At 41.0% G+C, this 15,129-nt stretch overlaps 1 protein-coding gene across 2 annotated transcripts in view; it reads right to left on the bottom strand.

Annotated features, from left to right (window-relative positions):
• Positions 1-10,897: 10,897 nt before the first annotated feature.
• The window catches only part of LOC116939017 (ras GTPase-activating-like protein IQGAP1), a 117,891-nt gene continuing 113,659 nt past the window's right edge, over positions 10,898-15,129 (bottom strand). For both annotated transcript variants that reach the window (XM_032946888.2, XM_032946879.2), the window contains exons 37-38: positions 13,469-13,577; positions 10,898-12,592 (exon numbers count right to left, since the gene is read on the bottom strand). In XM_032946888.2, the coding sequence (XP_032802779.2) occupies positions 12,479-12,592; positions 13,469-13,577 (223 nt within the window). In that variant the 3' untranslated portion in view covers positions 10,898-12,478. The remainder of the gene's footprint in view (positions 12,593-13,468; positions 13,578-15,129) is intronic.

Genomic DNA, 15,129 nt, shown 5'->3' with positions numbered 1-15,129 from the left:
GTTGGTTGTGATATGGGTGGGCGTGTCTCGGATTGGGTGATTGACAGACCGTGGGCGGAGCCTCGGTTTGGTTGGTTGATATTTGCGGGCGTGGTCATTTAGTGTAATTGACAGCCCGTAGGCGGAGCCCCGTTTGTTTTTGGTTGATACGGGTAGGCGTGGCCCACGCGGGTGATTGACAGGCAATGTGTGGGGGGTGGTGGTGATTCACAGGAAGCGGCGCCGAGCCTCGGCTGCACCGGGGCGACGGTGCGGGGCGCGGCTTTGTGAGTGACGGCGGGCGGCCGCGTCGGGCCCCTCGCGTTGCCGGTGAATTTGCGCGTTGCCTCCGGGCATTGATCGACGCGTGTGGGCGTGACCTTGCTACGTAAGGCATTTTTTTTGGCCGTCATAACGCGGCGGTGACCAAGCGCAAACGATGATAATAAATAAATAAATAATCACTTTGCACACTCGCCAATAACACTGCCCGAAAACGGAAACAAAATACGTAGATAGCAGGAGACGTTTCGGGCAATGGCCCTTCTTCAAAGGGCACACCGAGAGGGAAGTAAGTTGCGCTGAGTGGGCGTGGCCTGTAGGCGATGATTGACAGCTGTGGGGGCGTGAACCTCGCCGCGCGAGCGGAACGGCTGGAGGCGGGGAGAAGCAGGCGGCCCGTGGCTTCAGGAGACGATTGGCCGGGAGTGGGAACGTTCCCCTCGCGATGGTTGGTGGATTGCGAGCGTGACGACGATGATGATGATGGCAGGGGCGGGGATGTTTAAGCCACGCGGGGACTGGTGGGGGGCGTGGTCTGTTCCGTTATCGATTGTGACGGTTGCACGCACATTGGGGGGCGGGGGTGTGACAAGTCGGTGCGCACACAAGCAACGCTCAGGCGGTGATAAACGCCGCATGTGATGATCCATCTACAGATACGCCCACTGAAATAACCGGGGTACAAGGTTAAAAAAAAACAATACATTTCATGAGAATAGGTTTTCCCCCTTTTTTTCTGGCAACAAAACGTGTGTTAAGATGTTAAAACACCAAACTGAAACATTTTACAAGGAATCATGTCTGCATCAACCACAATTGCTTGTGGTCAGAATGCAAACAAAAAAAAACACGATACATTTAATTTCAGGGATTCTACATATGTCCCACCAATCGCAATACCGTTACGTGTATTAAATGGTTGAACACGCACGTCTGAGAGACATGAAGGCCCATCACTTTCACAAAATGTGATTGCCTGTTGAGAAATGAGTTGGAGGATTATTAGAAAATCAGTTGGGTAGCTATAAATGGATAGCCTGTACGTGTCGTGGTACTGCTGTAAGATAAAGTTGAGTGAATGGGTTTGGAGCGGTGGCGCAATGGTTAGAGCACTGGGCCAGAAACCCAGTCACCTGAATTTGATTATTTGGCGAGTGATGTCTGAACCGGTCCTGGCCACCCTATATCATCTTCACCAACTCGCAGCGACCAGATTGGTGAACTCACGATACACTTTTTATTTTACCAGGTAAGGCCCGCCGAGCTATTTAGCTCTTTTTTTAGAAGCAACCTGACTCAACGAAGTGACTGACGTGGAAATGTATAGGAGGCAAACTCTAAACGCATGATTCTAAAATGTGGAGGGAAAAACCGGAGGACCCAGAGAAAAATCCACGCGACCACGGCGAGAACTTGCAAACAGGCATCAGCGTCGGGATCGAACCCACGACTTCATATTAATTAACATCTCACCACCGTGGTATTGTGAAACGTCACCGAAACGACTCGGTAAGGCCCTAATCCAGCAGTGGATCATGGCTGGTAATGTTGATGGCAATAATTCGGGAAAATAGCCCATTGTTGCACAAGGGAGCAAAAAAAATCCCAAATGTAAAACATTTTCCAATGTGGTGGACCCAGGGTTGTGACATTAGACAACCTTTGAAATATTAACTGAAAACATGAATAACCTTCAAAACGGACTAGAATTATGAAAATTTTTGATAGTAAGCATTACCTTTTGTTTCTTAAATGTACCCTTTACACATTGTAATGGATATTACATACATGCTTATATTTCATGTTATTTTTAATTACTGCTTAATATTGTATATGCTTTTGAACAAAACATTTTATTATATATATAACAGTTTGAGTCACCATATTGCAATGAGTAAGTATTTTCCCACACACGAACCACCAAACAAAAACACTTCCACTTTGGAAATAATACATTGCAATAAAATATGTAATATTGCAGCACTTTATCAATCCACTGCTGGATAAAGGCCTCCCCATTACCAACGAGGTATGGGGATTGTTTAAGCATATCTAAAAACATTGGTCATTGCGGGTTGGTGAAGGAGCCCAGGACTAATTCAAATACCATATCCCATTAATGTTTGCTATGGCCAGGATTAAAACTCATGCAATTAAATAGTGCATTGCACGAGTGCATCGATGTTCCACTGCTGCACTACAATAAAATATGGTATGGTTTATGAAATACATTATAGCGATTTATAATTTACCGATGACTATTATGATTGTCAGGATTTGTAAGACTCCATCACCATTTACATCAGTGTTGTGGAATGTTTAAACAACAGAATAATGCCAAATAAGCATGATCAGGTTAACAGTGATGTTATTCTCTGTGTAAATCCGTCGTCTCACTTGTGGGTAGTGGCGTATGCTATCGAGTGTGCAGGCAGTACAACTGCAGCAGGGCCCATGGGCCGGATGGGCCCAATTTCTAGGCTAAAAAGGAAGGGGAGGAAATTGAACTGGACCGTTGCCCATGCCCACTAAAGGTATCAATCAAGCTTTGGTTTTATACAGCAAAACTAATCTCTTGTGATATGGCTGATTAAATGACAGAATAGTAAATTCACACTGGCAGGTTTGCTCTCCCAAGTACAAATCTGTCCTTTAAGATCCAAAGGTCGTGTTCCTTTTGACATCCCTGACCTCATCACACTGAACTTCCTCCCACTCTGCTCGAGCAACCACACCTTCCTCTCAGTCCTACCGTTATACCTCAGCTCAGTGGGAGGTCTCTCCTCTACTGCTGACCCCATTACCTTGAACATCCTCTTTCTGTAACACTCTGCGTGTCTACATACTACGAAGATCCAAATTTGTGACCCACTTCTTCACTTGTTTCTAATCTATATTGTAAAGATCTTCTCTATTTTTTTATCAAATGCACTGTATACAACACTTTTATACTCTTTTGTATTAACTAGCTTTACAGTTTGGACCTTAAGTGGTTTCATACTTATTTCATTTGTTTTTTTCTTGTAAAGCATGTCACTGGTTGATTGCATCTGTGAATTTATTCTTAGAATACGACATAGTTGTTCACAGTTGTGATAAATAGCTCTGTTGTTTTTTCGGGTTGTACCACGTGCTGCATGGCATGATGTCCGACGTTTAGATCCACATGCTGAGAGCTTCTGCAGAAACTAAATTGGAATTTAACTTTAAAGCTATTAACACATCGTGTTCAGTACCTTAAGAAGCTGCCAGCACAAGGAGCAAAACATCGGATATCACCCTGAACAAGATGCAGTACAACCCAAAAACTCAGCAGAGTGAGGCCTGTGCTATGAATTGCGCATTAAGATTATGGCAATGGATTCTGACATTCCCATGAAAAAACGTATGCGATATATCCATATAAGTTATAACATACATTAGAACCAATCCTGGACGTAACTTGTTTATATTTCGCTTAGCTGTTGAATGCTTAACTATTGAGAAAACGCCACTCATCAAATGTTGCTTCTTAGATCTTTTCACCTGCCACATCAAATAAAGACGATTGATTGCTACTTTGCTACAATTGTAATCCCTAATCAACAACACCATTGTGAAATGAAAAGTACTGTATGACAATCTAACGTTTCCAGACGATAGTCATTATTAAGAGTGGAGAGGTGGGTACGACCTTTTTCTTTATGTAGGTTCAGCAGGGCGATCTGTGAGAGCGGCCATATGGTTAGCAAGTGGGTGTCGTGTGAAGGGGGGCGGGCAGAGCCAGGCTCACGATTGACACCTTCTGCCTTTGTGGGCGTCGTGGCTGGCTGACCATTCAAAGCACCAGGTGGATTTTCATCCAAAGTTACGGATTCATTTGCTCGAGACCCGTTTATAGACCTCAGCTTATGCTCATATAACCGCTGGGGCAGATCTTAGTCCATTTTGTTTTGTTTTACGACGCACAACTGCGTTAACTGTAATGGTGTCTGGATAATTTCCTAACACGTGTAGTTAGGGATCATGCATGTCTCATTTGCAAAAAAAGATAAAGGGGGGGGGGTTGTCTCAATATTCACCTCGTGTAAGAGGTATTTAAATGTCTGACAGGCTAACAAACATATCACATACTAACATTCAAAACGATGTCAAAAGTGATTTGCACAAAATAAATATATTTCAAGACACTTTACACATACAGCTAGAGAGTGATTTAAGGAACCACACAGGGAAAGCTGGGCTGGTATTAAAAAAAGCAACATATGTACACACTACGTATAGCAATAACAAAAACTCATGAATGCTATGCTGATGATCACTAATGGATAATGAGCGTACAACCGTGAGATTTATTTTGCAGCCATAAAAATGGCGATTGATTACCTTGGCTGTATAAAGCTACGAGAACTTACAACGCAGCTTTGACTTGCATCATTATCTTCCAAATCCCATCGTTAGGCTTGTGACTGTTGCATATGGTATACATTTGAGTATACAGTGCATGCATAATTGACAAAAAAAATGTGTGGCTTTAAGAATAATTAGCCAGCTGCATGACCAAAGCCTCAGTTGACCTCAAAATGAATGTCAGTAAATTTAAAAAGACGTGCAGTTTTAACATCTGAAAGACAATGTGAAGTGCAATTGCGCAAGATGCGTCACGACCACACTAATACAACAAAAAGAACCAAACCAGGACAAAGTGCTTTTAGAAAACTAAAATGTTTTCAGGAGCAGCCAGGATGCCGTTTGCGGAGGACAGCGTTTCAATAGATGTGCAGTTACAGCCATGAGTTTTACATCTGAGAAAGTCAAGGAAAATGTTACATCGCTTTGAAAAAAAAAATCACACAAGGGCATGGTAATTACAGATAAGAAAGTGCAAGGATTAAGAAGTAACGAGTCCAAAACAGGGCAAAGTTAATACAAATCGAAACGAGTGCACTCGAGATGTACATGTGTAGTGTACTACTTCAGAGACACGAGTAGGAGGCACTCTCTCTTGTTCATTCCGACCTTCACAGCCATAGGGTATAACTACATACCGGGTCAGGACAGCCAACATGCTTCCAGACCCACAGCTTGAAGAGGCTAAGACCACACCGACGACGATAGCACGAGTTCCCCCTCCAGATGGCAGCAGCCCCGACTGTGAATCGGAGCTCGCCTTTATCCTCCCGAGCGTGGCCAGGCTCCGCCCTCGGCCCCCGCACCTCTCTGGATCCCCCAGAAGGCTCCGTGCCATGCCCACGGGTCCGACTGGTAGAACGGGCTGCTACCCCCAATCCCATTGTCTACCAATCTCCCAGCGCCACGCACTGCAGTGACTCATTCAATGTCACTCCACATGTTTACATGATTCCTATTATCACACCCATTCTATAATCACAGGATGCATGTTAATTTTATAGTATATTCATTAAGAAAGATTTAAAGTGTCTCCCCGTGCGGTTCAGCTCACAAAGTCCATATATCACAGCTGCAGGTGCATTGAAATAAATAAATTAACACATTGTCACATTCAATTAGCAGTGCTGAGAATAATTTAGCACATAATTTGTAATCGGAAACGATATTACATTACATACGCTGTGTAGTTATATCTTAATTAGACCCGTAATCCCTACACATTCTCACTCATTAGATTTGCTAAACTGGCAATGCGTGATACTAAAGTCTGGAATTCATACCATCCCAATACACACAGCTTATGCTCTTACAATGTTGTATGCAGTAAGCCCACAACATTGCAACTGTGCTCATTGCCCTTATCCGTAATTAAGAGTAATGCAAACACGGCATACATAACAGCAGGTATTTGCTCCCACGTAATATTTAAAGGGCACCACACTGGGATTAATTGTGGTGTGCTACCGGGGCATGTCGGTGTTTTGCCACCGGATGATCTGACAATCACGGCAATCGCACCCAACGATGTTGTTTTCCGCCCCTGCGATGTTAAAGGTGTGAGGCCATCAGGGGCCAACTGTTATTCACAGAAAGCGGGTGTGGCGGGCGGCGGGGGGCATGGAGATGAGAGGGGGAAGTGGAGGGGGGAGCAACTCGGCACACACAAAACACGAGATGGAGCCGTTTCTGTCTGACGTCACCTGCCACGGTCAAGGAAATGCAATTTAAAGGTCAATAAATGTTCAGATGTCCAAGCCAATGTCGCGCTCTTTTATTTATCGTTTCACGTTTTGTGACCAAAAGGGAAATCACGTTGATTGTATTTGGTCTCCGTGTGGTTTATTTTCTGTCACTCCTCCAGTCGAAGTCAGCCCTCGCTTGCTTAACCACAATGCTTATCCGCCCACCCCACCCCGTTCACGTCACAAAAAATACACGTGAATTTACAAATACTGTGTGACAATGCAACACATTGAAGACAGGGGATACATTATTCAATTGCTTAATTACACTTGACTTGCTTTAGTGCGGGCAGGAGCGCATGTGCGCAGTCACGCGCGCACATCCACACAATCACATTACGCAGGAATCCAGGTGGATGTTTTTTGAGGTTATGTAATTTATTTTGGCCACTCATCCAGGTATATAGTAATTCTGGCTGGTTTTACTGCTGAATTAGCTCGATTTCAAAATAGGGGACCATTAGAGTGCAGCAGATCCTATAATATGCCATTACGGAATGGTTTTCTCACAGCAATGACAGAGGCCGTAATAACAATTGGATTATGTGGCCAAAAATTGATTATTTTAATAATAGCCCGCATGTGACATGCACAATAGATACGGCACTAAATTACATTTTAAAAAATAGAATAAAAAATATGCCATGAAGCACACACGTTATTGAGGAAGTGGTTTTTATTCGGTAATTAAATCCTATTTTAATCATCATACAAAAACTAAAAGTAATTATTCCTGTCTTAAAGCTTTCGTGACTGCAAGAATTCATATTCTTTAGATCTTTCGGTGGAGTCACGTAGATAGGTTCAAAGAAAATAACAAAAAACTACGACGTTTCGATCACAACACAAGCGGTCGTCATCAGGAAAAGAGGGGAGGGGGGGTCGAAACGTCGTAGTTTGTTGTTTTATTTGAACCTATCTACGTGACTTTACCGAAAGACCCAAAGAATATAATTATTTCTATAGCATAACTTTTATGACAGTAGTCATTAAATGGGGGGGGGGGGGGGCATTCTTAGCATTACATCGATATTTCTTAGTATCCCGTCATTGTTTTATTTATTTAATATTAACAATCCGGAGTAAACGTTGATGCTGATTACCACCACAAGCGCATTTCCACGTCCACGCTATTTCCTTGTTCGCATGATGCAAAGGGGGAAAGTCATACTTAATCAATGTTATCATCCAAAAGTAATTGCCGATCACGTCACACTCAGAGCATTTGCATGAACTTTGGATTTATATTTAAAAAGCCACTGTTAGCAGCTGAGATACATTAATGCGCAGTGAGGTGACATTCACTGTACGGCTCGACCTGCCAAAGTCACATTGGGAATATAAGTGAAACACATCAGTATTAAATTAATAAAAGCATGCGACTTTCACGAGTGCAAATTCAATGACAGATACATGATATGTAGTTTTTGTTCCCATATTCACACAAAGGATATGCATGCCCCTTTTAACCACCGAACAAAGACGATCATTGCATCGCGCGTGCTTTCAGATGCGCTTCTGCAGCCGTCTGGAACGCTCTTCCTTCCAAAATTAGGAGGCCACTGGAGCTATGCACTTTTAAATCGAGATTGAAAACTCATTTCTTTATTACTGCTTTTTGTGTTTAGATGTCCTTCTCCCGCACCTTCGATAAACACGGTTGGTTAGGTACGGTGCAAAAGAAGTGCAACATTCATACATTAAAGTTATAGGTTGACATTTGAGATTTCAAAGCGGTCATTCCAAGACCACTTTGTCATTTCTATAATTTCCTTTTAAATTATGTTTGTCTAACTACTGTTTGTCATACAGTGTAGAAGTGTCAGATTATAGTACGATTTTTTGTGTTGATATTATGGTCTGAGCAATGTTTTCGTATGGAGACCGATGTTGTTCAGAGAGAAACATGAGTCACGTTGGAATTTACCATAAGCACATTTTCATAACATACAGCAACCGCCTGATTGGAAATCGTTACACGTCTGAAGGCAATAATGCAAGGCAGAGCTGGATTCTGGGTAGAAAGTCAATGCGGTTTGTTTTTAAATCTGAAAATAAATGATGTATTGTTGAAGCAACGCTGCCATTCGTATCAATACTCTGTGTTCACCTTGCTTTGTTTATATTGGGCTACAACACTCAAGAAATGTGGTTATATTCTGGGTCTGCAACATGCACCATTGTTCATAACCAATTTTATATTTTTAAACAACCGCCATTCGCCACCAAGGGGTGGTGACGTCACTACGGCGCTTGTGCCAGGCGATGTGCACTTGGAGGCCACGTGAAGTGTCGAAGGCTCGCTGGCAGGTCACGGACAGACCCAGGTGCCATGGGTTGACTGACCGAGATGACTGGTAGATACATCACCTATGCCCCCTACTGTGCCAACTTGCTGTGTTTTAGCCGACGGGCGCTCAGCTCGTTGTTGTGAGCGTCGCATCGAAGTTGGAGGCAGTTCTGCTCAGTAGCGTCCTTCACGAGCCTCCTCCACAGAGGCCAATCTTTACACTGCTGGTACCAGTCATCAGCTAATCCAACAGCTCCACATCCTTCTGTACATCAGTCCATCTCTTCTCTAGCCCGTGCCGTGCCTGTTTTGCCCTCTCCATCAAAACAAAAGCTATTTGGGCATACGGTGGCTGGGCATGCGGGCTACATGATCCAGCCAACGCAGTTTTGCCTGCCAGAAGAGCTCAACGATGGGACTTTGTCCACATCTTTTAGGATTTGTGAGCTCCTCACACAATCCAGCCTGGTTAAACCCAGGATGGATTAAAGGCAGGCCAGCCTGATTGTTTCTAACCGGCACAGATGTATCATTAGGGGGCTCCACGTTTTGCAAGCTTAGAGGAGGGCATGATTGTGGCCGAGAAGACCCGAAGCTTCGTGTGTAGTGACAGACAAAGTAGCTTCCGCACAATACTGCATGTATTGCATGTGCAATACAAAGACAAATATCCCCCTCATAGCCCCAACATATTGTTGGGGCAAGTGCTGTTATCGAGCACCTATGAAGGCCGGCATAGCACACGAGCGGATGGGTGGCCAGCACACCTAATGGCGATGTTTACACATCATACCAGGTACTCATTTGCAGCTGAGTAGGCCTAATACATTTAGTATTGCATCAATGGAATGAAGCTACATGGTCTCGAAAACATGATAAGTGGCAACATCTCTTCAGCAAAATGAAACAGTGGCTAACTGAATTCGACATGGCATATATTTGTAACGTTGAATGAAATAGCTCAATTATGTGTTACTCTACCACTCTACAAATGTTTATTCAAAGCGACAATGTTTAACATAGGTGCTTGTACAATATTTGTAGACTGAACAACAAAGACCACCTTTGAATGCAATCTTAACTCTGGGCCATTCTTTGAAGTATAAATGTACTGTGCACAATGTATGCCTTCTGCTTATGGCAAGGCTGTTGAATTTAAATTAAGCAATTCCAACATTGAAGGCTTGATTGAACAGATTTCCACTCCAAAAAGGTAACCATAGACTGAACAAGCAACACCGTTTGTACTTGCACAGGTACCGATTAAGGCAAGACTCCTATCATACCTATAAAAGACAGTCTTTTACCTCCAACACAACCGAGCAAATGTGTACCTAACAGAGTGTCAAATCGGGAGTTTCAACCAATCACAAAGAAAATGATGAGCTTAAACTATACAACAGTGTGCATCATTAGTTAGCAAATCCCACAATTTATGTAAATTCTTTATAATCCCCATAACGATATGAAAATGTGTGGAGGCTGGAAACATATCTAATTAACTATAATGAGCATTAAATTTCGATTTAAAGCTTTCGTGACTGCAATGATTCATCTTCTTTGGTTCTTTCTGTCTGGTAGGACAGCGCTGGAGTGCTGTCCTACCAGACAGTCTCGTCCCTTCACCTGATGAAGGCCGCTTGTGTTGTGGCCGAAACGTCGTGAGAATATTATTGTGTATATTTTATTTTATCAATTTATTATTTTATTCTCATTCTACGTGACTTTACCGAAAGAACCAAAGAAGATATAATGAGCATTGTACAAGTAATGTGGTGGTCACATAATATGCATGTAAGGCATGATGGGAGTCGTTCCTGCCTGGTGATTGTCAGCACACGTTTACATGTCGTTATTTTGAGCATTAGTTTTCGTACAGTAACAGGCACGGCTTGCATATGGCTCAATTAAGAGCGGGCTATGCCAACATGAATTTACCCAAATATTGACAAAACCAAAAATGTAACCCAAAGGAGTTTGTGTTGATGATGTCAAGATGTTTTCTACTAAATCTAATTTACACAGATGCCTTGAGAAAGGGCATAGAGTTATGAAAGTGAGCAAAGTCACTACAATTTAACCAACATGGAGACTTACCACTGGCAGAGTATATGTGAATGGCATATGAGAATGACATGATAATTGCATATGAGCATGGTTTGTTTAGTTTGGGGAATGCCACTGGCACAGAGGTAAAAAAGAGCTACGATCATTTACTGTATTTTCAATTCATTTTATTTTTCAAATATATTGTCGCTTATTCCATGTAAATTGCAAAATCACGAGGTTGATTAAACAAACATTTATTTTAAAAATAACACCTCCTCTATACTCCAACAAATACGTGAATTTACGATGCAGGGAATATATTTTAAGCGGTAATAATCTACACATGACTGATTCCATCCAATCATATATAAGCAGGATGCTCCTGTAAAAACAATGAGTAATTCACAGCACATGCCACCAGTAGTAGATGATATTCGATTTTATAAAACCGAAAGCTACTCAACTTACACAAGCTAATGTTTATTCTTAATGAAAGCCCAGCAATTGTTGTGCATGACTCCTTATGAAGCTCGCCATAAATAAATGTATAATAAAATACGATGATACCTTCATGATTGTTGCATGATAATACCTTAGAAGCAGTAAATACGATCAATATTTACTCTTAAGTACAGTAATGTAATGCTGCATTTTCACCAGTAGTTGTTGGTGATGTACCAATTATTATCAATTGTAAAAACTTTATTATTTGAATAAAAAATATTTTTTTACGCAAACATCATCATATAAATACACATTTAAGCTAACGTTTTCTTCAAACTTTTATTGATTAAAAAAAATAGAAACTGCCAACAATTTTAACTTTTCCAGTGATACAAACAAAAAACGTGATTGCAAAAAAATATCAATGAGGCTATTTTTCTTCCTAAGACTTATATACAGTATGCACTTGTGCATTTATTTAAAACAGGTGCTGACATGCAGCAAATAAATCTTAGCTTGTAATAGGTTGATTCATACATGTATTATTTGGCAGTGTATTACTAACGAAATTTGGATTGTTATTTTTTTCTCTTAATTCATGCTTACTACAATACTGTATATCTTTGCATCGTTCATAAATAGGGTGATATTTTTTTTTCTAATTGACCAACGATGAGATATCCTTCGACTCCAGCTATACCGTGTCTGTCTGCAAAGTTCAGTTGTCCGTTAGGTGGTGAATTAAGGAAGTAAATGTCAGGGGATTATGGCTTTGGTTCCATAGAATTGATTGAAGCCCAGAGCCACAGTAATGTCACATTTTATAACGTGTTTAAAACAAATGCATAAACACATGGAAAAATGCATCAATGCGCATAAATATAAAATATATATAAATTTTCCTTATGTAAAACAAATAGTGGCAGATATAGAGTACTTCCGCAACTTCTAAATAAACTGGGACTTTGATAATTAATGTTTAATCAAATTAATGAAAAACATCCAATTCAAATATATCATTTTTTATTCCAATGAGCATCATCAAAACAAAGTGCGATTTCACAACACAAGTATAAACCATTCGACAATGATTTGTCTTTATAATAAAAAAAAATATTTGAATTCTGCTTACCATTTGTTTTAACTTGAACATTATAATAGTGATTATCCTGTTAAACAAAATAAACTCGTTCCTCGTACAGTCATGATTATTTTTCTACCTTGCAACAAACAAACTGGGTATTTAAAAAAAAAGTATTACCAAAAGTGTTAGTAGATAGGAAACATGCCAATGCAGAAATCATTTCCCATATAACTTCTTGTTGAGGAGGAAGATAAGGAGGTTGACATTTACTTTTGCCCGTTCGAACATCTTCATTACAGCCACTCCCTCGTACTGCAGCTGCAAAAGGTCCTGTCAAGGAATGAGAATGTGGCAACATGTGAATGAAACAATTAACGCATAATGATGATGACGATATATGGCTCATCTTCCCAATTATAAGCCCGTAAAATGTGGGACAAGTGCTAATACTTTAATTCTCATACTGTCATTACGTTCCCTCAAACTCGGTGCCAAGAATACATGCAATGGATATTTGAATGAGTGACTATAATTAAAGTCACACGCCCTCGCAGAGTTATTACAGTAATGTACTGCAAATAAACAAGTAACAATCATGTAACAGGTAATAATCATTTGCAAGTCAAGTAATTGTTCTTGCATAGTTATAATGCCAATCATTCACCTAGGATAGCTTCACTGAGTCTTAACTCACTTTTTAAGGAGGGTCCTGCATTGGGATGTTTGGCCAGTTACATTAGTGACTGTTCGACTTGCATGAGGAAACTGGAGTACCCAGAGCAAACCCACACACGTGAGTGGGGGGGGGGGGATGACCCTCAACAGTGGTGCCTCCTGGCCACATGAACGCTCTGTGCCTATGAACCCTGCAAACCCTGACAAGCCCTGGTGGTCATCCATGCAAGTGCCAACCAGGCTCGAGCCTGCTTAACTTCAGAGATCTGATTAGATTGAAAGCAGTCCAAATTATGTGGTTGCCTCGCAGCTCTAGACCGGCTTGGTAAAATAATTACTCGGATCACTCCGTGGTAAATGAGGGTGGAATTTATCTGATTATCATCATCCACACGTTTACCCAAAATGTTTTTTCATACTTAACGGAGACTGCTGGTATAAATTGTGAACAATGTAAAGTGGCCATGTAAACGATGAGAACCAAGTGTAGGTGAACATTGTCAATAATGCAACGGGGCTGTTGTACCATACCTGAAAGTTAAGCTCCACTTTTTCCATTTCAACTCCCATGAACTTCGCTTTCACCTCGAAGATTCCAATTTTCTCTCCTTTCGTGATGTCAAACAAAACATTCTTGAACCTGTAGTGGGGAAAAGAAATCAAGTCACTTTAAACATATCCATCTTCATTGTCTTGATCAGTCATGATCAGTCTCCTGCTAGATGATGGTCTCCCAAAGCCGTCACATGATTAAAACATTCATATAGTTCCTGCACACAAGTTGATATCACTGCTCCTTTCCACAGTGGAGTATCTCTCGGATGTGTTTCCTCCTTTGATTGCCACTGTAAATAGTGGCAACCACCAGCTATCATTCCTTTTAGCGATATGCCCTGCCCTTACTCACTTGCCATACTGAAAAATAAATATGACCTCTCCAACTTGTGTATCTTCTCTAATCCATGTATTCCTCTTTCAGTCTACCTGTGTAATTCCAAGAATGTAAATGCATATGTATCATTATCCAGTCATAAATGTGCTTCACGATTAGCATATCCACATGTGAATTATAAAACAAATGATAAGCAAAAGACGTGAATCCTACTTGCATGCCTGGATCCCCTTCTTTGACCAGAAGCTTTTGAAAAGGCTGTAACTTTGAATGTGTGCGAGGGAATTTCTATAATTGGCTTCAGGGCAGTGCATACTGTCCCTATAATAGGTGGGGAAGGTCATGGAGGGTGGTGAGATGTTTCCGTAAACATTATCAGGCAATGAATACATGTTATCTTCTACTTTCTCCAAAAACACAAACATCTCTAACAGCTCAGTTGCATATTCTTAGCTCTTTCGGTAAAGTCACGTTGAAGGGAATTTTTATTGTTTTATATATATTTTATTGTTTCCCTTCAACGTGACTTTACCGAAAGAGCTAAGAATATGAATTACTGCAAACACGAAAGCTTTAAATCAAAGCTCAGTTGCAATTAAACTTTTTAATGAAACGCTACTAGCAGGAGTCATCCGCTTATGGCAGGTGCAAGCCTTATACAGATATGTTCTTTGATCTGCAGAATTGGGTTGAAAGTCCACGCATTCATTTATACTGCGGTTGATATTGCGCAGATTTATTGAGCACATATATTATGTATATACATAAGACCAGGCAGAATATAGTCCACATACAGACCTGTTGATATATCTATTTTTTTAATTATACCCTTCATTTCTCTCTTTAATGTTTTATAGCTGCCAATCACATCAGGGTTTGGTCATAATCAAGTATATTTCATGTGCCACTGTGCCTCTCAATGGCAGTGCACTAAATACAATTTAAAATGATTAATGTCAATGTATTTAATCATTAAATACTGTGTTTGCTCTGTGCATAACACAACACAACTGTAATGACGGTAGCAACATGCAAAATAAAGGTACCGATTTGGTTATTATCTTGCGATGTAAACAATACAGAATTTAAATTTTAAGGAGGTAATACTTTGTATGCATTGCATAGACAAATGCATGCACTCTTCACGTTTCATTTCTGTATGTGTGTTTTATTTATTTGTGGGGAGCTGCGGTACAGTCTTGAGTGCAATGCGCTATGAACCAGGCACCTTGAGTTCAATTCCCAGCCATGCCTAATATCGTCAAGTGGTGTCTGAATCGGTCCTGGGTTTTCACTCTAG

This window comes from Petromyzon marinus, chromosome 1 (assembly GCF_048934315.1).
Source record: "Petromyzon marinus isolate PM22_M1 ecotype Great Lakes invasive population chromosome 1, UKy_Petmar_22M1.pri1.0, whole genome shotgun sequence".
Taxonomy (NCBI): Eukaryota; Metazoa; Chordata; class Hyperoartia; order Petromyzontiformes; family Petromyzontidae; genus Petromyzon; species Petromyzon marinus.
The sequence above is the reverse complement of the archived record's forward strand: the minus strand, read 5'-3'. Positions and strand labels throughout refer to the sequence as shown.